The sequence below is a fragment of the Salmo salar genome, chromosome 01, assembly GCF_965601325.2.
Source record: "Salmo salar chromosome 01, fSalSal1, whole genome shotgun sequence".
NCBI lineage: Eukaryota > Metazoa > Chordata > Actinopteri > Salmoniformes > Salmonidae > Salmo > Salmo salar.
In genome coordinates, this window is record NC_138291.1 from 69684995 (window position 1) to 69710854 (window position 25860).

General features: G+C 41.0%; 1 protein-coding gene across 1 annotated transcript in view; it reads right to left on the bottom strand.

Moving 5' to 3' along the window:
* rgs7a (regulator of G protein signaling 7a) overlaps positions 1 to 25860 on the bottom strand; it is a 126317-nt gene that overhangs the window by 11662 nt on the left and 88795 nt on the right. The window contains exons 4-16 of the mRNA XM_014204935.3: positions 17861 to 17911; positions 14512 to 14618; positions 14025 to 14076; positions 12779 to 12843; positions 9978 to 10054; positions 9698 to 9779; positions 8448 to 8522; positions 8242 to 8340; positions 8004 to 8065; positions 7498 to 7608; positions 7138 to 7263; positions 5441 to 5627; positions 5161 to 5250 (exon numbers count right to left, since the gene is read on the bottom strand). Coding sequence (XP_014060410.1) covers positions 5161 to 5250; positions 5441 to 5627; positions 7138 to 7263; positions 7498 to 7608; positions 8004 to 8065; positions 8242 to 8340; positions 8448 to 8522; positions 9698 to 9779; positions 9978 to 10054; positions 12779 to 12843; positions 14025 to 14076; positions 14512 to 14618; positions 17861 to 17911 — 1184 coding nt within the window. The remainder of the gene's footprint in view (positions 1 to 5160; positions 5251 to 5440; positions 5628 to 7137; positions 7264 to 7497; positions 7609 to 8003; positions 8066 to 8241; positions 8341 to 8447; positions 8523 to 9697; positions 9780 to 9977; positions 10055 to 12778; positions 12844 to 14024; positions 14077 to 14511; positions 14619 to 17860; positions 17912 to 25860) is intronic.

Sequence of the window (25860 nt, forward strand, 5' to 3'; positions counted from 1 at the left end):
AAATGTCTCAGGGTTTTGCCTGCCAAATGAGTTCTGTTATACTCACAGACACCATTCAAACAGTTTTAGAAACTTTAGAGTGTTTTCTATCCATATATAATAAGTATATGCATATTCTAGTTACTGGGTAGGATTAGTAACCAGATTAAATCGGGTACATTTTTTTTATCCAGACGTGCAAATGCTGCCCCCTAGCCCTAACAGGTTAACAAACAGTTCAAGAAGAGTTAAGAAAATATTTACCAAATTAACTAAAGTAAAAAATGTAATAAAACATTTATAAAAAGTAACACAATAACATAGCAATAACGAGGCTATATACAGGGGTACCGGTACCGAGTCAGTGTGCCGGGGCACAGGTTAATTGAGGTAATTTGTACATTTAGGTAGGGGTGAAGTGACTATGCAGTAGCGAGTAGCGAGTAGCAGCAGTGTACAGTACAAAATAAATGGGGGGGGGGGGGGGGGTCAATGTAATAGTCTGGTGGCCATTTGAGTCTTATGGCTTGGGGATAGAAGCTGTTAAGGAGCCTTTTAGTCCTTGACTTGGTGCTCCGGTACTGCTTGCCGTGCGATAGCAGAGAAAACAGTCTACGACTTGGGTGACTGGAGACTCTGACAATAGTATGGGCTTTTCTCTGACACCACCTATTATATAGGTCCTGGATGGCAGGAAGCTTGGCCCCAGTGATGTACTGGGCTGTATGTACTACCCTCTGTAGCGCCTTACGATCAGATACCGAGCAGTTGCCATACCAGGTGGTGATGCAACCGGTCAGGATGCTCTCAATGGAGCAGCTGAAGAACTTTGAGGAATTGGGGACCCATGCCAAATATTTTCAGTCTCCTGAGGGGGGAAAGGTTTTGTCGTGCCCTCTTCACGACTGTCTTGGTATGTTTGGACCATGATAGTTTGTTGGTGATGTGGACACAAAGGAACTTGAATCTCCCAACCGCTCCACTACAGCCCCGTTGATGTTTATGGGGCCCGTTCGGCCCTACAATTTCCTGTAGTCCACGATCAGCTCCATTGTCTTGCTCACATTGAGGGAGAGGTTGTTGTCCTGGCACCACAACTGCCAGTTCTCTGACCTCCTCCTTATAGGCTGTCTTATCATTGTCGGTGATCAGGCCTACTACTGTTGTGTCATCAGCAAACTTAATGATAGTGTTGGAGTCGTGTTTGGCCACGCAGTCGTGAGTGAACAGGGAGTACAGGAGTGAACTAAGTACACACCCCTCAGGGTCCCAGTGTTGAGGATCAGCGTGGCAGACATGTTGTTGCCTACCCTTACCACCTGGGGGCGGCCCGTCAGGAAGTCCAGGATCCAGTTGCAGAGGGAGGTGTTTAGTCCCAGGGTCCTTAGCTTAGTGATGAGCTTCGTGGGCACTATGGTGTTGAACGCTGAGCTGTAGTCAATGAACAGCGTTGTTAGATAGGTGTTCCTTTTGTCCAGGTGGGAAAGGGCAGTGTGGAGTGTGATTGAGATTGCGTCATCTGTGGATCTGTTGGGGTGGTATGCGAATTGGAGTGGGTCTAGGGTATCAGGGAGGATGCTGTTGATGTGAGCCATGACCAGCCTTTCAAAGCACTTCATGTCTACCAACATGAGTGCTACGGGACGGTAATCATTTAGGCAGGTTACCTTCGCTTCCTTGGGCACAGGGACTACGGTGGTCTGCTACATAACGTCCCAGGGATCAATAATTGTTTTCATTACACAGAAGGGTAAATTCTTATTAATCAACACAGCTACTCCCCGTGTCTTTGTGTTTTATGAAGCTAACTTTTTATGTTCTGCCCCCTGCTGTGTTTCTTGTAGAAATGCAACATCAGTCTTTAGCTTTTTCAACTACATAAGGACTCGTTTTCGTTTAACAGGTCTGTTCATTCCATTAACATTTAATGATGTATGATTTACTATCTTAACCATATTGTTCACTCAAAAAAAAATGCAAATGTCAGGAGTAAGTGTAAAATATTCTATTGCCTATTTTTGGTGGGCCTGTAGTCAAACACATATTATAAAGCGATGGTCTCTCACAAAACAGTACAAAACAATTTCCATCCTCCCCCCAGTGCTGTTCTTGAATACACCCTGCCCAAATCCCAACTGTAATGGAGCTACGCTCCCAGCGTCACTATTCCTAAATTCAATTTCTAACATGAAGACAAACGTGAACTTGAACCTGGAGCTCGAGCCCAGTAAATTAACAAAAATTGCGAATTCTTCACCCATCCTTATATGATGCAAGTCAAAAACCAAACCAATAACGGGAGTTCTGATCGCAACACACCTACTATGACAGAATGCAAAATACATATATAAGACATCATGGCTTAGCCATATAAAATAGTCTACATATCATTTTGATGCCTCTGAGGACCATGCCTGTCCCAAATAACAACTTAAAAACAATGTCACTCTGGTAAAAACAAATAGTTTGTTTCCATGGATATTGGGATCTTAGCTCATTGATCTGTCAGTAAGCAGTCCTACCGGTTATGCAAGTAATAAGGCAGGCTAGTGGGACACAGCCCAGCTAGAAGTGAAATTAACCCAGTCCGCTAACCAATCAACAATGTCCTGAGCCGGTCGCCTGCAGTCCGCAGAGAAATGTTGCGACTTCTTTGGGCGTTTTGAAGAATCTTCTCTGCCCGCCATGGATGATTCTCATTGTTGCATGTTGAAGCAGCGCAAAGGGAATGTTCTTGGAGGTAAGTTATTTTTTCACCTGGTCAAATTCCTTCCTGTGTTTGACCATCATGGGACTCATGTCTGGAAAGAATTGAATTGCCTCCTTGTTGTGCAGCATCACTCCTTTCTCCTTGAAGTGTTTGTCTGCGGGGTCGTGGGTTCTGATTAGGTGATGGGCGAGTGACCTGTGTGCCCATTCGACAACCAGGGATCAGCAAATTGTTCTTTGCCCAGTAGGGTGGGGATAATGGCAGCGGAGAAATCAATGGCGTCTGTCCCCTCATTGCCCTCAAGGAGGCCGATAATTCTAATGTTGCTTCGCCTACTGTAGTTTTCCAAATGGTCAACCTTATTCATCAGGTATTCGTTGTTTTTGCGCAGTTTCTGTAGTTCTGTCCCCATTCCGTCTAGCCTGTCCTCAGCATTGCTGATGCACTCTTCAGCTTCTTCCATTCGTGATCCTAGCGTGCTGATAGTCATTGCCAAACCTGAGATGGAGTTTTTTATTTCAGCCAACTGTGCTGAGATGGAGCAACTGAACTCAGTCGTATTCAAGTTATATTGTGTTGTAAGGAAGTCATTGCCTTCTTTGATCACTTTGAGGATGTGAGCTAGCCTAGCTTCTTCCTGAGGTGTCATGGTGCCATCTTGGGTTTCCGAGAAGGCCATGGTCAGAGGTTCTTTCTCCATCATTTCTTGGTCTGTTTCAGTTCTTCCGTTGCCTTTTTTTGTCTCGTAGGTATATCACTACTCATGGCAACAATGTGGTAATCAGTATGGGTGAAGTTATCAAGTTTTAGGATTAGTCTGTTAAAGATTTTTCGGGAGCCCTTGGTCACGCTTCTTCCTAGCTTCGCTGCATCACGTGACCCGAGCATCATTATTTCTAAATAGCTTACACTTTCTCACTATGAACTTCTAACGTGAGTGAAACGTGTGTGGCTCGTGCCAATGATCAAGAGCAGCTGCTCACCGATTTGCCAAACCATCAGATAAGCGGGTGTCGGCTATCGCCGGTTAACGCTGGACCTGATTGAATCTAGGCCTTAGAAAAAAATACTTGGCAATATAATTGCAACATAAAAGTACAAAGGGATGGAAAGGAGAGGTAAATATTGACAAGGTCCTGAAAAAGATGGTCATGAAACGTCAACATGTCAGTGTCCATGACAGGGCCCAGAGGTGAAGGAGGGAAGGAGGGAGCTTTATCTGAACAGGCCCGTTGGTTGACCTGTTCATGTCCTCTTACCACATTTTGAGTGAATTTCTCAAATGAAGTTCTGCGGTCCTGAATGCCACCCTACTTAACCAAAACATTATGAGAAAAGAAACAAAAATAAAGGGAAAGACAGAAAAGAAAGACAGAGCTGAAACTGAAAAGTGAAGGAAACAAAATAATCTGTGAGGAGAGTCCCTTTGAAAAATAATAGCAAATATAAGGATATGCTGATGTATTTACGATGAGAATTATACAATGATACTTAACATAACACAAACCATAAGCCCAGACTGGTCTCAGAGCAAAATATTTTACAGAAATCCGTGCCACTCCATTTTATAATGATACATTACGTTATGTTAGGTAACATTACATTGGCCTACCTTAATCTGGGATATTCAAATTGGTATGATCTGTTACTTTTGGGTTGACAGTAGATTACTTAAGGAAAAACAAAAGGAGGGTGGTTGGTCAGGGTGGATGGGTAGGCATATAATGCAAACGACTAGCAACCTAAAGGTTGTGTGTTCAAATCTCATCACGGACAACTTTAGCATTTTAGCAACTTTGCAACTACTTAGTACTTTTTTGTTATTTAAAATGACTTAGCATGTTAGCTAACCCTTCCACTAACCCTCACCCTTTAACTTAACTCTTAACCCGAACCTTAACCCCTAACCTAACGTAGCACATCATACTAAGGCAGTCAAATGTAATATATCATATTAAAGCAGTCGAACGTAATATAAAATACTAAAGCAGTCGAAATGAATATTTCATACTAAAGCAGTCTAACATAATATATCATACTAAAGCAGTCAAACGTAATATATCATACTAAACAGGTCAAGACATAGGATGCTATACTTCCTACAATTCGTATTATATTGTATGACCGCTATTACATTGGTAGGCCAATGTTATGTAACCTAAAGTAAAGTAACATATCATACTACATGGATCGGCACAGATTTTTTATTACATATAATATGCTTGGCTCTGAGACCATGTTGATAAGCCACATTTTGCAAATCATAGAAAATCATGAAGGAACTATAATTTTAATTTCCCCATCATCACAACCAACCTTACAGGTCAACGGCTTATGAGGCATTATCTTGGCATGTGCAAATGCTGCTAGTAATTCCTTCACTGCTGGAGGCACCAATGTCATTATTCCAGGCCCCAGGCAGAGAAGAGCAGGGCAGACAGCCTGGCAGGTTAAGGCTTTGAAGACCTTACCTTCTTCTTGGCCTGTAACAGCTCCTGATAGGCACTGGAACGGATGAAGCGGCTATAGGAGTCACTCTTCATCAGCTTGAAGATGTGATCCTGTCAACCACAAGGAAATGGTTCAACCACAGGTCACGTAGTAAGAACCCTTGATACGATTCAACGTTCCAGAATACTTTCTGTTCTGATGAATGGACTGAACAGTACAGTAGCTTATCCAGCTGATACATACGCCAGTAACTTGCCTATGTTTACCCTAAAGTTCACTGACATATTATTATAGCGTTACCTGTGCGTCTTCAAAGGCATAGCGTCCAGGGTCCTTGACATTCTGGGTGGTCTTGTCGTAGCTCTTAGAATCAACGTTGATGGCACTGGGAGCTCCAGAGGCCAGGAACTCCTGCCAGATCTCCTGAACCCGGGTCGGGACCTCCCGGATTGGCCTCTTCTTCACCTCCTGGACCGCTAGCCAGAACCTGCAAGACACAACACACGGGTGAGAGTGTAAAAAACATATATATAATTTATATACAGTACCAGTCAAAAGTTTGGACACTCATTCAAGGGTTTTTCTTTATTTTTACTATTTTCTACATTGTAGAATAATAGTGAAGACATAAACACTATGAAATAACACATATGAAATCATGTAGTATGCCTTGATGACAGCTTTGCACACTCTTGGTATTCTCTCAACCAGCATCATGAGGTAGTCACCTGGAATGCATTTCAATTAACAGGTATGTCTCATTAAAAGTACATTTGTGGAATTTCTTTCCTTGTTAATGCGTTTGAGCCAATCAGTTGTTTTGTGACAAGGTAGGAGTGGTGTACAGAAGATAACCCTATTTGATAAAAGACCAAGTCCATATTATGGCAAGAACAGCTCAAATAAGCAAAGAGGAACGACAGCACATCATTACTTTAAGACATGAAGGTCAGTCAATCTGGAAAATTTCAAGAACTTTGAAAGTTTCTTCAAGTACAGTTGCAAAAACCATCAAGCGTTATGATGAAACTGGCGCTCATGAGGACCGCCACAGGAAAGGACGACCCAGAGTTACCTCTGCTGCAGAGGATAAGTTAATTAGAGTTACCAGCCTCAGAAATTGCAGCCAAATAAATGCTTCACAGAGTTCAAGTAACAGACATACAGTTGAAGTCGGAAACATATATACACTTAGGTTGGAGTCATTAAAATTTGTTTTTCAACCACTCCACACATTTCTTGTTAACAAACTATAGTTTTGCCAAGGCGGTTAGGACATCTACTTTGTGCATGACACAAGTCATTTTTCCAAAAATTGATTACAGACAGATTATTTCACTTATAATTCACTGTATCACAATTCCAGTGAGTCAGAAGTTTACATACACTAAGTTGATTGTGCCTTTAAACAGCTTCGAAAATTCCAGAAAATGATGTCATGGCTTTAGAAGCTGGAATTGTGATACAGTGAATTATAAGTGAAATAATCTGTTTGTAAGCAATTGTTGGAAAAATGACTTGTGTCATGCACAAAGTAGATGTTCTAACTGACTTGCCAAAACTATAGTTTGTGTACAAGAAATTTGTGGAGTGGATGAAAAACGAGTTTTAATGACTCCAACCTAAGTGTATGTAAACTTCCGACTTCAACTATATTTGAATTCATTTTCAGTACTCAGTTATGTCCTTTGCTGGTGATAACACATTTATCTAATTATAGGGTAATTAATGTGACGGATTAGATGTAAAATTTCACCTCTGACTCTCCCTCAGTTAGATAATATCGACTCTCACTTAGTTACATTACCAGATTGACCTAAAGATTACCCCTGGGCAAAACAGTTCAGAGAAGTACCAGCAGAGGGAGTACAGGAAACGTGAATGTTTATGTTAGGATACGTTATGATTGTGTGGAAGAAAGAAAGTGAGTGTATGCATGTGGGGGCGTACGTGCGTACATGTGTGTTATGTGTATGTGTATGTACTGCATCCCCTACCTCAGGTTCTCTGAGCTAAACTCAGACTCCAGGAACTTGAGGAACTGCTCCCTCCCCACCTGATCCTTGAGAACCTCATTGATTCCGAACGCCCACCTTTTCACCCTCTGCTGACCTGGCTCCTTACTGGGGAGAAACACACGCAGTCAGACATCACAGTGTATAGAGGGAAACCTCAGTGAACAGTACACACTACACAGATACAAATCATTATATTATTACCTGACATCCCTCAGGAGATGGTTTTCAGCAGTGCAACTTACAAAGCATTTACTGGTACCACACACTATACTTGTACCAGTGTAAAACAACACAGATAAAAAATTTAAAAAGTCAAAAAGACAGTCCAAGAAAACACACCTGGCCTCCAGCTCCCACACAGTGGTGTCGTCTGAGATCCAGGGGTTGGAGGGGTCGGTCGGCGTGATGAAGGGGTCATATTCCACATATTGCTCTGTATAGGCCAACAAACTGGGAGAAAGAAAACAAACTATTCAGTTCAGTCAGGTAAAGTGGACAGAAAAGGTAACAATGTATCATGCCGCCTGGGGAACTCAGGATATGACTAAGAGCAGTGCTATACAGTATTTGACCTTCGAAGATAGCAGGAAGTGAAGTAATCTAGCATATTTAGTCTAACACAATAGTGAGTAACCCAGGCAACTAAGGATGGGAATCTACACTCTGTTCAGTGTTACGGCACAGAAAATGACAAATAGTCTTAGTGCTGATGATACACATCCGGCTATTGTTTGGACTAAACCCTTTTCAAGGTTGTCTAAGCTCTTAATTACTGGCTACAATAAACATTAAAGAGTTCAACAATGGATCAATGGGGGGGTGAAGAGAAGGAGAACTTAGCTCACCTCTCGGCCACTTTGGACATTTTCAGTCGATGTCTGTCTAATTGCCCTCCCCAATAAGTGATCTGGAACAACAAGGGGAAATAATATTTTGTGAATTTCTGGGAACAGGTCAAACTGACAAGACAGTAACAGTCTTGCCATCATAAGTGTATGTTTGGAAAGAACATTTTCCTTCCAAACATACATTCTTGCAATGCAAGAGACAACCAACCAGGCAGTCCAGCACTCCCTACATTACCTGGTCCTGTAGCTCCTCCTCTGTGGCCGGCTTGGCCTCTGGGGCAGGGGTGTGGGTGGGGCTGTGGGTGCGCACATCATTCTGAGGCCCATATACAGACTGAGGCAGAGAAACAATCAAACAGAACCCACCAAAGTCAAACTCGAACAACAGTGTTTTCAGCTGACCTGTTATTCAGAGGTAATGGATTTATCAGACATTCTAACCTTTCTTGTCTTGTGGGGGTTTTTCATTCTGGAGGACTTCTTTATGTCAACTTCTGTTGTGTTTACACATCCGGGCTGGAGAACAACAAAAATTTGCAGTATAAATTAATAAAATAAATACCTTCAGAGAGCATTCTCTGCTTCTTCTTATTGATTCACTAGCAGCTCAGGTAGGACTGTTTAGTGAACCCAGCAAACCATAGCCACATTTTTCTATAGCAATTTGCTACATGCGCAGTCAAACATGGTCTTGTGAAATATTAATGTAAAAATTCTAACAAAAATTTGAAACAATCGATGTATCACTGATTGGTACGGTACGTCCTGCATGGTTAAACAAAGGGTACAATCAAGGCATCCTCCAGGATCACGGAGGTTAAGTGGTTTGATGAGGCTGCTGTGAAATCAGAAAGGAACCTGATTATAATGCTCCGAGAATGCATAAATTAATCCTGTTATTTTCCAATTAAGCTCATGGCTGGAGAAGCAGCTCCATTCCCGAGTGGAAGCTAATGCTAAGAAGGATATGTGTCTGAATGGATGATGAGGTCATACAGACCACTGGAGAGCTCTACGTTCATTTTTTTTTTTTTGGGGGGGGGGGGGGGGGGGGGGGGAATTGACAGTACAGTAATAACATTTAGATATTACGGCAGACAAAGAAGAAAGAAAAAATCTCTGCCTTTACCAAGCTCTGAAAATGTGACTATTATCCAAATCCATTACATTATTCACACTGAACGGTGAAGGAAATTACTTTGTAGACTGAAAAAAGCACAGGTTACGTTCTTTGTCATTTTCTAAAAAACATCTAATTAAAAAATCCATGCCAATTAATACAATTTCTAAGATAAGAACAACTTAGGTTTTTGACAATTAATATTTGTAAACATGTATGCATGACAAACGACAACAATATTGCACAAAGGAATACTAAGTTTACTCGATTCAATACCTATCGTGGAAGTTCAGCGCTATAGCACGATTTAAATTTAAAGGCAATGTTCCCATGTTCGCAGAGACTGCATTCACAGGAAACGCTGCATATGTCGGCTCAATCGGAAATTAAATTAAAATTTGAATTATGCTACAAAGCTGAACTTCAGCGATATGGATTTAATTTGAGCACTTAGCCTCCAGTTAACTGAAAATTGCAGTGGAAAATTTGCCCAAATACTGTAGCTAGATGTTATGTTATGGATATAAAGTGACTCTTGTAGCATGAGATTTTAAAAGCACAATAAACTCACCACAGGTCTGTGCACATCCCAAAATGCTCTTTCTTGACTATCGAGAATTTTCCTCTCAATCTTATCCCTTTTCTTGTCAACTCTGAGGAGATACACAGTACAGGCAATTACTTTTTTGGTATTTTACATAAACATATTTTGTGTAATTATTACTGTTTTTTCTTTGCCACTTCCCCTGGCCTAAAATGTGGTGTTATTAGGAAACTGATGAGAAGTGGTAGTTAGAGATGAGGGCATATCAACGCATACAGTACTACATTTGTTTCATTTGGAAACTTACTTTGCTTGTGCTTCTGCTTGCATAAATATGAACTCCCATTTTCTGGCAAATGCTCTCTGTAGCCTCGCTAAGCTCTCCTGAATCAACAATAAGCATAAAAAATCCAGACAGTTATCCCATGACATACAGCTTGCGAAAGTATTCACCCCCTTGGCATTTTTTCTATTTTGTTGCCTTACAACTTGGAATTAAAATTGATTTTTTGGGGGGTTTGTATCATTTTATTTACACAACATGCCTACCACTTTGAAAATGCAAAATATTATTTATTGTGAAACAAACAAGAAATAAGATCAAAAAACTGAAAACCTGTGCGCGCATAACTATTCACCCCCCCCCCCCATTGTCAATACTTTGCAGAGCCACCTTTTGCAGCAATTACAGCTGCAAGTCTCTTGCGGTATGTCTCTATAAGCTTGGCACATCTAGCCACTGGGATTTTTGCCCATTCTTCAAGGCAAAACTGCTGCAGCTCCTTCAAGTTGGATGGGTCCCGCTGGTGTACACAGATTCTCAATTGGATTGAGGTCGGGGCTTTGACTAGGCCATTCCAAGACATTTAAATGTTTCCCCTTAAACCACTTGAGTGTTGCTTTAGCAGTATGCTAACGGTCATTGTCCTGCTGGAAGGTGAAAGGTGAACCTCCGTCCCAGTCTCAAATCTCTGGAAGACTGAAACAGGTTTCCCTCAAGAATTTCCCTGTATTTAGCACCATCCATCATTCCTTCAATTCTGACCAGTTTCCCACTCCCTGCCGATGAAAAATATGGTATTCTCGGGTTGATGAGAGGTGTAGGGTTTGCACCAGACATAGCGTTTTCCTTGATGGCCAAAAAGCTCAATTTTAGTCTCATCTGACCAGAGTATCTTCTTCCATATGTTTGGGGAGTCTCCCATATGCCTTTTGGTGAACACCAAACGTGCTTGCTTGATTTTTTCTTTAAACAATGGCTTATTTCTGGCCACTCTTCCGTAAAGCCCAGCTCTGTGGAGTGTACGGCTTAAAGTGGTCCTATGGACAGATACTCCAATCTCCTTCAGGGTTATTTTGGTCTCTTTGTTGCCTCTCTGATTAATGCCCTTCTTGCCTGGTCCGTGAGTTTTAGTGGGAGGCCCTCTCGTGGCAGGTTTATTGGGGTGCCATATTCTTTCCATTTTTTTAATAATGGATTTAATGGTGCTCTGTGGGATGTGTGGTGGCTAATTTCTGCATTACCAAATGAGGAGAGTTACAAACTTCACACACCAGTCAGAGTTATACTTAAACTATTTCTTTAATAATTAAGAGCTTTTGCAAAAGCACTTTGACTTTCAATGATACGCTATCTCTAATGAACCATTGAAAAGTGTCTACACAAAAGTACAATGATCTTTTATAGCCAAGATACACCCCTCTCAACGTACATGACGAACCACAGATACATAGAATGGTGTAACGGGTTGGCAGTCGTGGTGAAGGAATGAGGCACAGGAAGCAGCGAGCACAGGGTAATGGCGTATTTAATTTACACTCACACATAAAACAAATACTCCCAAACACAGGGGAGAAAATACACACGGCGTAAAATAGCGCCGACACGAACATGAGCCGTCACTATCGAAATAATCCCGCACAACACGGAAGCGGACCAGCTAACATAAATAGCCCCGCTAATTAACCAAACTAACACAGGTGCACAAAACCAAAAAGAAGGGAAAACCAAAAAAGGGAATCAGTGGTAGCTAATAGGCCGGTGACGACGACCGCCGAGCGCCACCCGAGCAGGAGGGGGCGCCACCGTCGGTGGGAATCGTGACAAATGGTCACAAGGTTAAGATTTGTATGAAATATATCTATAAAACATAGCAGACAGCAACTGCTATGTCAACAGTTTTCATTTTATAGACCAGTGTCTGGTCCTCCTAGTCCAAACTGGAACCGTCTCTCCCTGGTACGGTAGAGAACAGAACCATTAGCTCATGTCCTCTGGAATGCTCTTTTAGGCTTTATTACCCAAAGACATCGTAAATCTCCTCTGTCAGTGCTATCTCATAGAGGCCCATCCTCAGTAGAACACACACACAATAGTTAACAGAATACTCTATTCTGTCAAATATTACAACCATTATAATACAATACAAGCATTATAACATAATCTTGCAATTTTCCATGACAGATGTTCAAAGTTTCTGATATTTTTTTATAACCCAACCCTGATAATGTACTTCTCCACAACTGTCCTTGACCTGTTTGGAGAGATCCTTGGTCATCGTGGTGCTGCTTGCTTGGTGGTGCCCCTTGCTTAGTGGTGTTGCAGACACTCGGGCCATACAGAACATGTTTATACATACTGAGATCATGAGACAGATCATGTGACACTTAAATAAAGTCCACCTGTGTGCAATCTAAGTAATTATGTGAATTCTGAAGGTAGTTGCAGCAGATCTTATTTAGGGGCTTCATAGCAAAGGGGGTGAATACATTGCACGAACCACTTTTCCGTTTTTTATTGTTTTGAATTTTTTGAAACAAGTTATTTTTTCCATTTCACTTCACCAATTTGGACTATTTTGTGTATGTCCATTACATGAAATCCAAATAAAAATCTATTTAAAATTCAGGTTGTGATGCAACAAAATAGGAAAAAAGCCAAGGGGGATGAATACTTTTGCAAGGCACTGTAATACAATAACACAATAATACCAACAGAACAAAAGGCATTCGCTGTGAGGATACAAATCAGGCTGATATCAATATTAATTACTCTACTGCTAACATAATAAAGAGAGAATTACGATATGAACAGAGAAGACCTCTTACCGCCTCATAATCTGCTAGCTCCAGACGAGCTTTGTTTTGCATTGTTCTTTTGCACAGGTAAACAGCTGAGAGACAGAACAAACGTATCAGAAAACAGAGAAAACTACTGTTGACCAATGCTGGCTGTTGATCAAGTGTTACTTGCCAAACCCTTCCTGCAACAGCTGCAGACTAGGCCACAACATTGAGATGCCTGTGGGAAAGTAATTCCCTATGACCAGAGTACAATGTGGCTTGTTAATGCGCCTTAACAAAATCCTTAACTGGTCCTAACCTGTTTACCGAAACCACTCAATGGCAATCTAAACTAGCCTGTAAATTACACAGGTCAATAACCATAGCACGTCTGTGAAATTGAACAGGGACTTGGATGGAAACACCTTGCCTCCCATTCCATCACTATTACTCCAACCCTCTATCCCTCTCTACACTGACCATCTGTAGAGATTCCATTATTCCATTACCCCTGTATGTGTATTCATTAGAAAGTGTCAGTCATGCCAGTCTGTTGTCTACTACAAAGTAATTAGAGGTTCCCTAATGCTACGGCTATTCCCATTTCATTCATTAGCCTTCCTACCCCAACACAAAAGGAGAGGAAATTAATGTGCTTGGTGTTAGCTATGCGCTACAGGTGTTTAATAAACTCACCTTTATTTCCTCTTTTATCGGTTTACATAATCAAACATCTCCCTCGCCTGATCAACCCCTTCCCCCCATCTCCATTTCCCTCCATGTAGTCAGCACTTCAACAACACAATAGGGATGAATCAAAGAGCTGCACTGGGGATGCAAATGGATATCTATATGGCTGGTGTGGTTCTTGCAACTCACATACAAAATAAGACTCAAATTAACATAACCTTATCTTTTCCATTAAACCACCATTTATGGTTCTGTTTTCTTCTGCTAAGCCGGAGCATTGGGCTACAATGTACAGCATGTCAGATGCTATACAAATGTGTGCCTCGATTCAATCCAAAGCGTTGAAGATCCGTGCTATAGTGCAATTGAAATTTAAAAGCAATGTTCCTGTGTTTGCGGGGACTGAGTACATTGATGTTAAACACTGCATATGACGGCTCAATCGAAAATACTATTTTAATTCCAATCACGCTTTAAGGCGGATCTTCCGTGCTACGGATTGAAAGTTGCCCAAAATCTATTTTATCTATATATGGTTACATTCAATGCACTATACAGCCTTCCATTGTGTAATACTATTCACTTCTGCTAAGGCTCTTACCATAGTCTGTATTTTCTGGCTCCCAGCAGTTTGATGGCCAGAAGTAGGGGGTCTGAGAAGAGCAATTATAAGAAGAAAAGAGTGAGGGACAAGGCAGCTAAAGAACTGAGTCACCTTGATCTAAGAACTGATCTAAGAATTGAGACACCTTGATTTAAGAACTGATCTAAGAACTGAGCCACCTTTATCTAAGAACTGATCTAAGAACTGAGACACCTTTATCTAAGAACTGATCTAAGAATTGAGACGCCTTGATCTAAGAACTGAGATGCCTGGCTAAAATTCCCATTAGGCCCTTGAGCGAGGCACTTTAGTTGCCTCGGTAAAACATCTAGCAATATAAATGGATTAAGTGTAAAAGATATAGCACTCAACAAAGACATATGGATTGAGTCCTCCCTGTGTGGTCTGATATGGATTGGATGAGATAAAGAAGGAGTACATTACAGTACATATAAGAGCCATACAGCCTATGAATTCACTGTACCTGAAACCTGTAGAAAGTGCCGTCGTCTTTGAGTGTGAGTACGTGGTCTGAGATAGGGAAGAAGTAGCCATGGGCAGCCATCAGGGTCCCTAGGTGAAGGGCCTCCACTGGACAACACAAACAACATCATATAATTTTCCACAACAACACCCCTAATATTCCCATTGTCCCCTTTGAAACATCCCACTTCCCTCCTCCACCGGGGTATGGCATATGAGGTCAGCATAGTAACTTTAGGGACGGCCTCAAAGGTAATTCTGACCTCATATACCATATCCGTTACCCTGCCTAATGTAAAATGAAACACATTATATTTTTATCACTATTTCCACCTTGTCTCTCTTTATCTAGAATGTGTACGACTCGGCTATGCATTAATAAATGATCACTCATTAATGTTTAAAGATACACTATATATACAAAATGGACACCCTTTCAAATTAGTGGATTCTGCTATTTCAGCCACAGCTGTTGCTGAGTACACAGCCATGCAATCTCCATAGACAAACATTGGCAGTAAATTGGCCTTACTGAAGAGCTCAGTGACTTTCAATGTGGCACCGTCAGTTCATAAAATGTCTGCCCTGCTAGAGCTGCCCCGGTCAACTGTAAGGGCTGTTATTGTGAAGTGGAAACGTCTAGAAGCAGCAACGGCTCAGTCACGAAATGGTAAGCCAGACAAGATCACAGAACGGGACCACAGAGTGCTGAAGCGTGTAGTGCGTAAAAATAGTCTGTCCTCGGTTGCAACACTGACTACCGAGTTCCAAACTGCCTCTGGAAGCAACGTCGGCACAAGAACTGCTCGGCGGGAGCGTGCAGCCGCACACGGGAGTGTGCAGCCGCACACAAGCCTAAGATCACCATGTGCAATGCCAAGCGTCAGCTGGAATGGTGTGAAGCTCGCCGCCACTGGACTCTGGAGCAGTGGAAATGCATACTCTGGAGCGATGAATCACGCTTCACCATCTGGCAGTCAGACGGACAAATCTGGGTTTGGCGGATGCCAGGAAAACACTACCTGCCCCAATGCATAGTGCCAACAGTAAAGTGTGGTGGAGGAGGAATAATGGTCTGGGGCTTTTTGTCATGGTTCGGGCTAGGCCCCTTAGTTCCAGTGAAGGGAAATCTAAACACTACAGCATACAATGACATTCTAGACAATTCTGTGCTTCCGACTTTGTGGCAAAGGTTTGGGGAAGGCTCTTTCCTGTTTCAGCATGACAATGCCCCCGTGCACAAAGCGCGGTCCATACAGAAATGGTTTGTTGAGATCCGTGTGAAAGAACTTGACTGGCCTGCACAGAGCACTGACCTCAACCCCATCGAACACCTTTGGGATGAATTGGAATGCCGACTGCAAGACAGGCCTAATCGCCCAACATCGGTGCCCGACCTCACTAATGCTCTTGTGGCTGGATTGAAGCAAGTCCCCGGCAGCAATGTTCCAACATATAGTGGAAAGCCTTCCCAGAAGAGTGATTATAGCAGCAAAGGGAGGACCAACTCCATATTAATACCCATGATTTTGGAATGACATGTTCAACGAGCAAGTGTCCACATACTTTTGGTCATGTAGTGTATGTTCAGCTTACTCATAAATGTGAGTGCCCTTTCAGTGTATTTGTGTGTGGATGTGTGTGATAGGTGTTATGCGTTGTATGCTTGTGTGAGATTCTTAGTCTGCAATTTGGATACAGTGTTTTGAACCAAAACAGCAACATTGTTATAGATAAAGCAATTACAGAAAGAAAGAGACAGATATTCTCTTCTGTTGGGAAGCTACACAGATTGCATACTGTATATTCAGGAATTCTGAAAGAGGATTTGCACATTCATCTATATTACTGTCTGGTTAGAGCTTCCGACACAGTGGATATCAAACAGGCTTAAAGACGAATCCAGTCACCCCCCAAAATAACTTCTAACAACTTTATGGATTGTTAGCACATAGCCCTAAGTCCTAAAGCATGCATTTATATCCACCAACTGTGGTTAAAAGTGTCTAGAACCAAGAGGTACATAGCTGCTTTGTAAGCTAAACGGATTCATATCCTTAACTCCAGAGGGAAAAAAGGATGGAACAGGAGAATAAAAAACATCCTTTCTTAAACTGAAATAGAAATGGTTGTCTGGCTTGGGGAGTGTCCTCAAATTGTTATTCCCTAGCTAATGTAAAGCTATCTGACTTTTTGACCCCCGACTCCACTCGTATGCCCTGTAATCGTCTTTACAATGACTCAGCCATTAAAATGTACTGTACTGTCATTCGTGAATACCCTGGCCTGCAGATTATAATTCATTTGAGGTAATTTCTGTACTAGAATGTTCTAATGAGCGTATTGGGACTTTTGTGTTCTATAACATTTGTAATCAAATTTTTATCACAGGACCATTGGGACCTCAAACAAGATTCTCTCGAGCTTAAATGTGTTTCTGTGCAATTTCCTGCTCTTGTCAGACCTTGTGAGTGACGACACAGTGCAATGAGATTCCTCAATCATTCCTCTTGAAGTAAAGGAATCAGAGATTCAGTCTGAACCTGTTTTCTGCTGAAGCATAGGCACAGGTATTTCAGCCTGACTGCAGTGCTTTTGAGAGTTCTCCAGTCCTCCACGGTCCATGCGCACTTTGTGGAGTGCTGTTGAGTCAGCTTTGTTTTAAAAAGTGAAAATAAAATCACTAATGCGGGTGAATCGACCCTTCCATACTAACGCATGCACCAGAATGTACACACATAGGAAAACACACACACACAGCAAGGGGTCTTTGTGCTTGTCTTATTGAACAGGCCTTGTGTGGAGCTGTTAACTGAGTGCTTTGAAAACAGGTAGGTAGACGAGGAAATACAATAGAGTCTCAACAGACTTTTGCTGGTATGGAGCCTGAGGGAGAGAAGACAGGCCGATTCTTTTCTGTCCAGCACTCAAAGGCTTCCCCTCTCCTCTAAATCAGTGACAGGGGTTATGCCTGTCCGCCATTGAAAAGCATCCCCCTTCCTCTCACTCCATGGCAAAGAGATAATGACCAACCTTTTGAAACATGGTATTCCCTTCGAGTGGCGTGACCTAACATGATGGCACCTACTAGGTTATATAATCAAATCAATTGCTTTAAAAAAAGTACTGCTACCGAATGCATTGAGGTTTTAGAGAAACAAAGTCTGACTTTAGGCTACTTTTCAACTAATGTTACAATGATTCTAATTAGCCATTGACATGTTAAACATGGAAGGAACTTCTCAAGAATAAGGGTGTTGTATGTAACATAACTGTAAATAACTCACTCTTTCACATGTCTAGTGTCACATAAGTAAAGACATAAGAGGACACTAATGAGCATATATTACCTTGATCTTCAATGTTCAGGTTTTTGATCATCCACTGTACAATGTCTGAACCTGGAATGGAAAACAATATACATAAATACACCCAAAGCATACTGTACAGCACCTTTTAGCACAGTGATGTAAATTATAGAATGGAGTCGGCCTCTTTATTACATGCAAATTCCTCTCAGGTAGAACAATTGTGAGTGGGTAATTGTCAATCCAAAAAAATACGCTTTTATTAGAGCAATTCGAGAGCTTGGGACTATAAGGTTTTATCTGCATTTTTGTCCAAATGTAGTTATTGACATAGCCTTGTCCTGTCCAATGTTCTCTACCTATATAGTACTCTAAATATCCCAATGCATGTTGTTAAATTCAAAAGAATACTAGATAAAAATTGCTGACACCATTTAAATCAGAACGTTAACTTCTCTAGGGTCTGTGGGACGCTACTGTCCCACATGGCCAACATCCAGTGAAATTCCAGAGAGCCAAATTCAAAAACAGAAATACTCATTATAAAGATTCATGAAACATACAAGTGTTATACATGGGTTTAAAGATACACTTCTTGTTAACCTGTTATGGCTAGGGGGCAGTATTTTCACGGCCGGATAAAAAACGTACCCGTTTTAATCTGATTATTACTCCTGCCCAGAAACTAGAATATGCATGTAATTATTAGCTTCGGATAGAAAACACTCCAAAGTTTCTAAAACTGTTTGAATGGTGTCTGTGAGTATAACAGAACTCATTTGGCAGGCCAAAACCTGAGAAGATTCCTTACAGGAAGTGCCCTGTCTGACCATTTCTTGCCCTTGTTGATTATCTCTATCCAATACAGGGGATCTCTGCTGTTACGTGACACTTCCTACGGCTCCCATGGGCTCTCAGAAGGCGGCAAAAAGCTGAATCGTGGCTTTGCAGGCTCTGGCTGAAAAAAAGTAGCGCGTTTGGATAGTGGCTGGTAACAGTACTGTGAAACTCAGGCTCGTGCACGAGGGGATCCCATGCTTTTATTTTCTCTCTCTTTGTACGAATACACGCTTTCCCGGTCGGAATATTATCACTTTTTCACGAGAAAAATGGCATAAAAATTGATTTTAAACAGCGGTTGACATGCTTCGAAGTACGGTAATGGAATATTTAGAATTTTTTTTGACACGAAATGCGCCGTGCTCGTGACCCTTATTTACACTTCGGATAGTGTCTTGAACGCACGAACAAAACGCCGCTATTTGGATATAACAATGGATTATTTTGAACCAAACCAACATTTGTTATTGAAGTAGCAGTCCTGGGAGTGCATTCTGACGAAGAACACCAAAGGTAATCAAACTTTTCTAATAGTAAATCAGAGTTTGGTCAGGGCTAAACTTGGTGGGTGTCTAAATAGCTAGCCGTGATGGCTGGGCTATCTACTCAGAATATTGCAAAATGTGCTTTCACCGAAAAGCTATTTTAAAATCGGACACCTCGATTGCACAAAGGAGTTCTGTATCTATAATTCTTTAAATAATTGTTATGTTTTTTGTGAACGTTTATCGTGAGTAATTTAGTAAATTCACCGGAGGTTTGCGGGGGGTATGCTAGTTCTGAACGTCACATGCTAATGTAAAAAGCTGGTTTTTGATATAAATATGAACTTCATTGAACAAAACATGCATGTATTGTATAACATAATGTCCTAGGGTTGTCATCTGATGAAGATCATCAAAGGTTAGTGCTGCATTTAGCTGTGGTTTTGTTTTTTGTGACATTATATGCTAGCTTGAAAAATGGGTGTCTGATTATTTCTGGCTGGGTACTCTGCTGACATAATCTAATGTTTTGCTTTCGCTGTAAAGCCTTTTTGAAATCGGACAGTGTGGTTAGATAAAGGAGAGTCTTGTCTTTAAAATGCTGTAAAATAGTCATATGTTTGAAAAATTGAAGTTTTTGTATTTTTGAGGAATTTGTAATTCGCGCCACGCCTATCATTGAATATTGGAGCAGGAGTTCCGCTAGCGGAACGTCTAGATGTAAGAGGTTAATCCAACCACGGTGTCAGATTTCAAAAATACTTTACGGCGAAAGCAAACCATGCGATTATCTGAGAACAGCGCCCAGCAGACAAATCATTACCACCAGTAAGCCAAGTAGACGAGTAACCAAAGTCAGAAATAGCGATAAAATTAATCACTTACCTTTGATTATCTTCATATGGTTACACTCACAAAACTCCCAGTTACCAAATAAATGTTTGTTTTGTTCAATCAAGTCCCTCTTTATATAAAAAAAACCTCTGTTTTGTTAGCGCGTTTTGTTCAGTAAAACACTGTCTCAAACAACAGCCGGTGAAATTGCAGAGCGTGAAACTCAACAAAACAGAAATTCTCATAATAAACATACATAAAAGATACAAATGTTATACACCAGCTTAAAGATAAACTTATTGTTAATCCAACCACTGTGTCAGATTTCAAAAAGGCTTTACGGCAAAAGCAAACCATGTGATTATCTGAGAACAGCGCCCAGCAGACAAATCATTACAAACAGCAGCCAAGTAGACAAGTAACAAAAGTCAGAAATAGCGTTAAAATGTATCACTTACCTTTTTCATATGGTTGCACTCCGAAGATTCCATGTTACACAATAAATGTTTGTTTTGTTCGATAATGTCCCTCTTTATGTCCAAAAACCTCTGTTTTGTTGGTGCGTTTTGTTCAGTATTCCATTGGAACAAAGCGCGGTCACAAAAGACAGACGAAAAATCCAAAAAGTACCATAAAGGTTCGTAGAAACATGTCAAACGATGTTTATAATCAGTCCTCGAGTTGTTTTTGTCATAAATAATCTATAATATTTCAACAAAAGGCACGCTCATGGTCGCGCGCTGGCTTCATGTCTGGAAATTTCCACTGTCCACTCATTGAATGTGCTGTTTCTTCCTAATTTTTCAGAGTAAAAGCCTGAAACAATGCCAAAAGACTGGCCACATGTTGTAGAAGGCATAGAGATCGTGAACTGCGTCATTAGTCTTTGTATGGTGGATAGGCTTTCAATGGAAAAACAGGCATTTCAAAATAAAGGCACTTCTTGGAGGATTTTCCTCAGGTTTTCGCCTGCCATATCAGTTCTGTTATACTCACTGACATTATTTGAACAGTTTTGTAAACTGTAGAGTGTTTTCTATCCAAATCTACCATTCTACCATCTACCATTATATGCATATCCTAGCTTCTGGACCTGAGTAGCAGGCAGTTTACTTTGGACACGCTTTTCATCCAAAATTCCGAATGCTGCCCCCTACCCTAGTGAGGTTAAAGCCAATTATCTCAGAATCAGCTTTTTGCAGATAGAACCTTAGTCCCAAGCTTTCTCATTAGAAACCACCTAACTCTGTTCCCATTAATACAAATTACACCCCTGATAAGAGTGGCTGGAACAGTCATGGCATAACCTGTCTAACTAACGCTAAGGAGGACACCTTAATACATATACACTGATTATACCAAATATTGGGTGCCCTCAGAACAACCTCAATTCGTCGGGGGATGGATTCTACAAGGTGTCTAAAGCGTTCCAGAGGGATGCTGGCCCATGTTGACTCCAATGTTTCCCACAGTTGTGTCAAGTTGGCTGGATGTCCTTTGGGTGGTGGACCATTCTTGATACGCACGGGAAACTGTTGAGCTCGAAAAACCCAGCAGCGTTGCAGTTCTTGACACAAACCGATGCGCCTGGCACCTACTACAATACCCTGTTCAAAGGCACTTAAATATTTTGTGTTGCCCATTCACCCTCTGAATGGCACACATACACAATACATATCTCAATTGTCTCAAGTCTTAAAAATCCTTCTTTAACCTGTCTCCTCTCCTTCATCTACAGTGATTGAAGTATTTTGTCACATACAAGTGACATCAATAAGGGATCATAGCTTTCACCTGGTCAGTCTATGGTTATGGAATGAGCAGGTGTTCTTAATGTTTTGTATACTCAGTGCATAGTGTAATGCTGAAGAGTCGCCTACACTCAATGAGACATCTTATCTGCAGTACATCAGTGTTGCAGAACAACAGGGCAATATATGTAAGTTAAGATAGGCTAAAACAACTGGACAGAATAGAATACGCTTGGAAAGCGGAAATGTAAAAGGAAGTCAAAAAGTAAACATTGCTGGAGGCACCTTGCCATTTTGGAGACTAGCGCTAACTAATTAATGGTAAATTTGTGAATTATTTCACCTCACAGTTATCCAAGATGCCAGATAAAATTGTTTACAGTTAGTTAACAATCGCTTCTACTGTCACCCTGATCTGTTTCACCTGTCTTTGTGATTGTCTCCACACCCCTCCAGGTGTCGCCCATCTTCGCATTTATCCCCTGTGTATTTATACCTGGGTTCTCTGTTTGTCTTTTGCTAGTTCGTCTTGTTTGTCAAGCCAACCAGCATTTTTGTGTCAGATCCTGCTTTTCTCGAGTCTCTCTTTTCTCTGCCTCCTGGTGGTATTTGACCCTTGCCAGTCCTGACCCTGTACCCACCCGCCTGACCACTCTGCCTGCCCCTGAGCCTGCCTGCCATCCTGTACCGTTGCCCCACCTCTGGATTACTGACCTCTGCCTGACCTGAGCCTGCCTGCCGTCCTGTACCTTTGCCCCTGTTCCTGTAATAAACATTGTTACTTCGACACGGTTTGCATCTGGGTCTTACCTTGATACCTGAAAACTACACTATTTTCATCCTGACCACATTAGCCAGACGTAGGATATGTTACTTAAATTTGTGTACCTCCATTTAGTACATGTTACGTTACGAATGGAATAATGGTCTGGTTACTTAAAGTTGCAATATGTAACTTTTTGGGTGACCCGACCAAATTCACATGTGGGTTATAGATCTGTCATTCTCATTGAAAACCTAAGTCTAAGAAGTATTAGATCTGTTCTATGTCTGCTATTTCTATGCATCCTGTTCTTAAGTTTCGTTTTTGCTTCTTTTGGTTTTGTACACCAGCTTCAAACAGCTGAAAATATAATAATATTTGATATGTTAAAGATATTTCACAGCGGTTTAGATGGTACAATGATACTCTACACTATACTTGCTTGTTTTGTCACATACACTGAAATTAGGTGAACTATTAGAAATTTTGCAACGAGGAAATGACAGAGCACTTTCTGCATAGTGCATCTTTAAGACCGAAACGAAAGTAGGGAGGTTGGTCAAGGAGTATGGGTGGGTGTATAACACTACCGTCAGGAACAACTGTAGTATTATAGATAGCACTTCCCCTAACCATACGTTAATTCTCCAAAATGTTACAGATGTAGGATCTTAATTTGAGCCAGTCCCTTACAAAAATGAATTTGTTGCTGCAAGCTTCCTTATCAAGTTCTCCACATGAACAGTCAAGCTCAGCTTGTCATCCACCCACAGTCACAAATATTTGTACTTGCTCTATGTATGTCCATCCAATGTAGCAATGACATGATTAGTAACATGCCTGGCATTTGAAAATAACATTAATTTTGTTTTACCCAAACTACCACCACTTGAATAAAGAACAGTATCATCTGCATAAAAATGAACATCCGCTGTTTCAATATAATCCCACATGATGTTGATATATTGGGCCAAAAATAGAACCTTGGGGAACACCTGAGTACAACTCTAATACACATTGTGTATGATTTAATAGATAATTGTTAAACCAATCTAGAGCATGACCAGTCATTCCACAACATTTTAACCTTTGCACCAACACAGCATGGTCCACGGTGTCAAATGCCTTCGACAAATCAATAAAGACAGACACACAATGTAATTTCACATTTAGTTGATAACAGTTTCAATCTGTCAGTGCCACTGACTGACTGGCTAGCACTTAGCTAGCTAACGTTAGCTATCATATTTTTGCACAATTCAGGTCATAGGTAGCATACTAACTAATGATTTGACCAAACACTTATATTTGTATGCAAATACATTGCCGTCTTTTAATACCAAGATGCAAGTCAATATGCTAGTGTCACAGTTCAGTAGCATGTTAGCTTGTTCAACAGCTATGGTAGCTAGCTAGCTAGCAACAATATGAGTTGATTTGAAATCAAAGGAAAACTTTACTTTTGCAGATGGATACCCTTCCCCTACCCTTGATGTTGGAAGAGGCTGTATTGGGAGGAGGATGCATCAACACCCTGGAAATATGTTTGTGTTGCACTCACTCATAAAACATTTTTAGAGTGATAAATGAGTGTAACATATTGTCCTGACTGTCCTGTGAGGATCTGAATGGGTCAATGGATGACAATAACCAGACCGCTCTCACCCACAGAAGAGAGGAGGAGGGAACTGGGCCGGTTTGACAACTCACACCCTGTTGTAAATTAAAGGAAACGGAATCTAGGGTCTCCTTCTCCAGTATTAACCAAGGAATGTTCCTTTGTCTACAAAGATTCTTCCTGATGAAACTCTAATATGTTCAAGTGAATTCTGGAACAATATTTCTAACCTAAGAATGTGGGGAATGGTTGGAGATGATCTATAGAAAACTAATGTCACATTGGTTTTTATTTTGTGATGTCATTAAAACGGTTATAAAGGAAATACTGTAACTTGGAAAGTATATCCCCTTTTTCTGTCAAGTTTCCATCCTTAACATTATATTTTGAAATATGAAAAATGATAAAAGTATTTTTGTTAAGAAAGGAATGTGATTTTAGGAGCCATGACAGAATCTATCTTCTATAAACTGTGCACAGTAAGTAGCCACGCACCCGAGTGAGGTCAGAGAGCGTGTCAGACTGATGGAACCGTCCCCTTCGGCCAGAGTGCATAAAAGGCTTGGTAGAAGAGATTAACATTAGACCAGAAAGACGTGAGGTGGTAGCTACACATTTGAAATGGTTGGAACTTTGAATCTCAACATGAGGTGAAGAAGATAAACTAACCTCCCAGACTAGACCAGAACATCACCAGGCTGCAGCTGCGCGTTTAAAGTGGTTCAAACTCTGACTATCGACACAAGGTGGAGAGAGGAGAAAACTCCCCTCTCGGCGACAATCACTGGGACGACTGACCAGCTGTTCTAAGTCAAATATCTAGAAATGTGAATCTAAGTGGGACCATCCTACTACTCTTCAAATCATCCTACTGTACTGCTCTTCTCAAATCACTGTAGCTTACTACGCTCATCACCAATGGGAACCATCGACACGGCTGGCTAGCTATCTTCCAGAGTGAACAACATATGTTGTCAGTCCGTTAGAGGCCTTTTTCTCATGTATTAAGTGTATGTTTATTCTGTGTTATTATTTAGTTAGCAAGTAAATAAATAATTAAACAAACGTGTATAGTACTGAATCATGAGTAAGGCTGGGGTTTTAGCAGATGCATGAGGTTGTGACTGTTCACAATGATAATATGATAAGAGGTTATGATTTAATACGTTGACAGTTTTATGGATGTGATAGGTAAAGTCCTGTAGAGTTTAATTCAGGAGATGGTAACTCTTTAAACAACCACTTTTGTGGTGCCCCAAATTCCTAATGAGTTAATTGTTGCATTATTCATTTAATCAGGTAACAATTAAACATAGTTAGTTGATTCGATAAATAACAGTCATCAGATTAATGAAAGTAAAGTCACAACAATCTTCAAGGTTGATAAGGTAAGCAAATGCATGTATTATTCTCATAAATGTAGCCCATACATTCATTCTTTGAAACAAATTAGATACTTCATGGCTTTAAACTAGTAGCTAGCTCATCTTGATCAAGTGTTGTTCCTTATCTCTTTCTAGAATGAGTCAGTTACAAGGCAAAAATACAGATTTGAGGCCTTCAATCAAATTAAGGACAGAGAAATATGTGAGCACCAGACAGGTCAAGTCGTCTTGCATGCATGGCTTTGAGATGTAAATTAGAATAAAAAAACTGTTGGGTTGTTTGGATGACCCAATTGCTGGGTTGCAGGCATTGGGTCAATAGTTGGGTTGTTTTCTGTAAATACAGCAAGGTTGGGTTATTGGTGC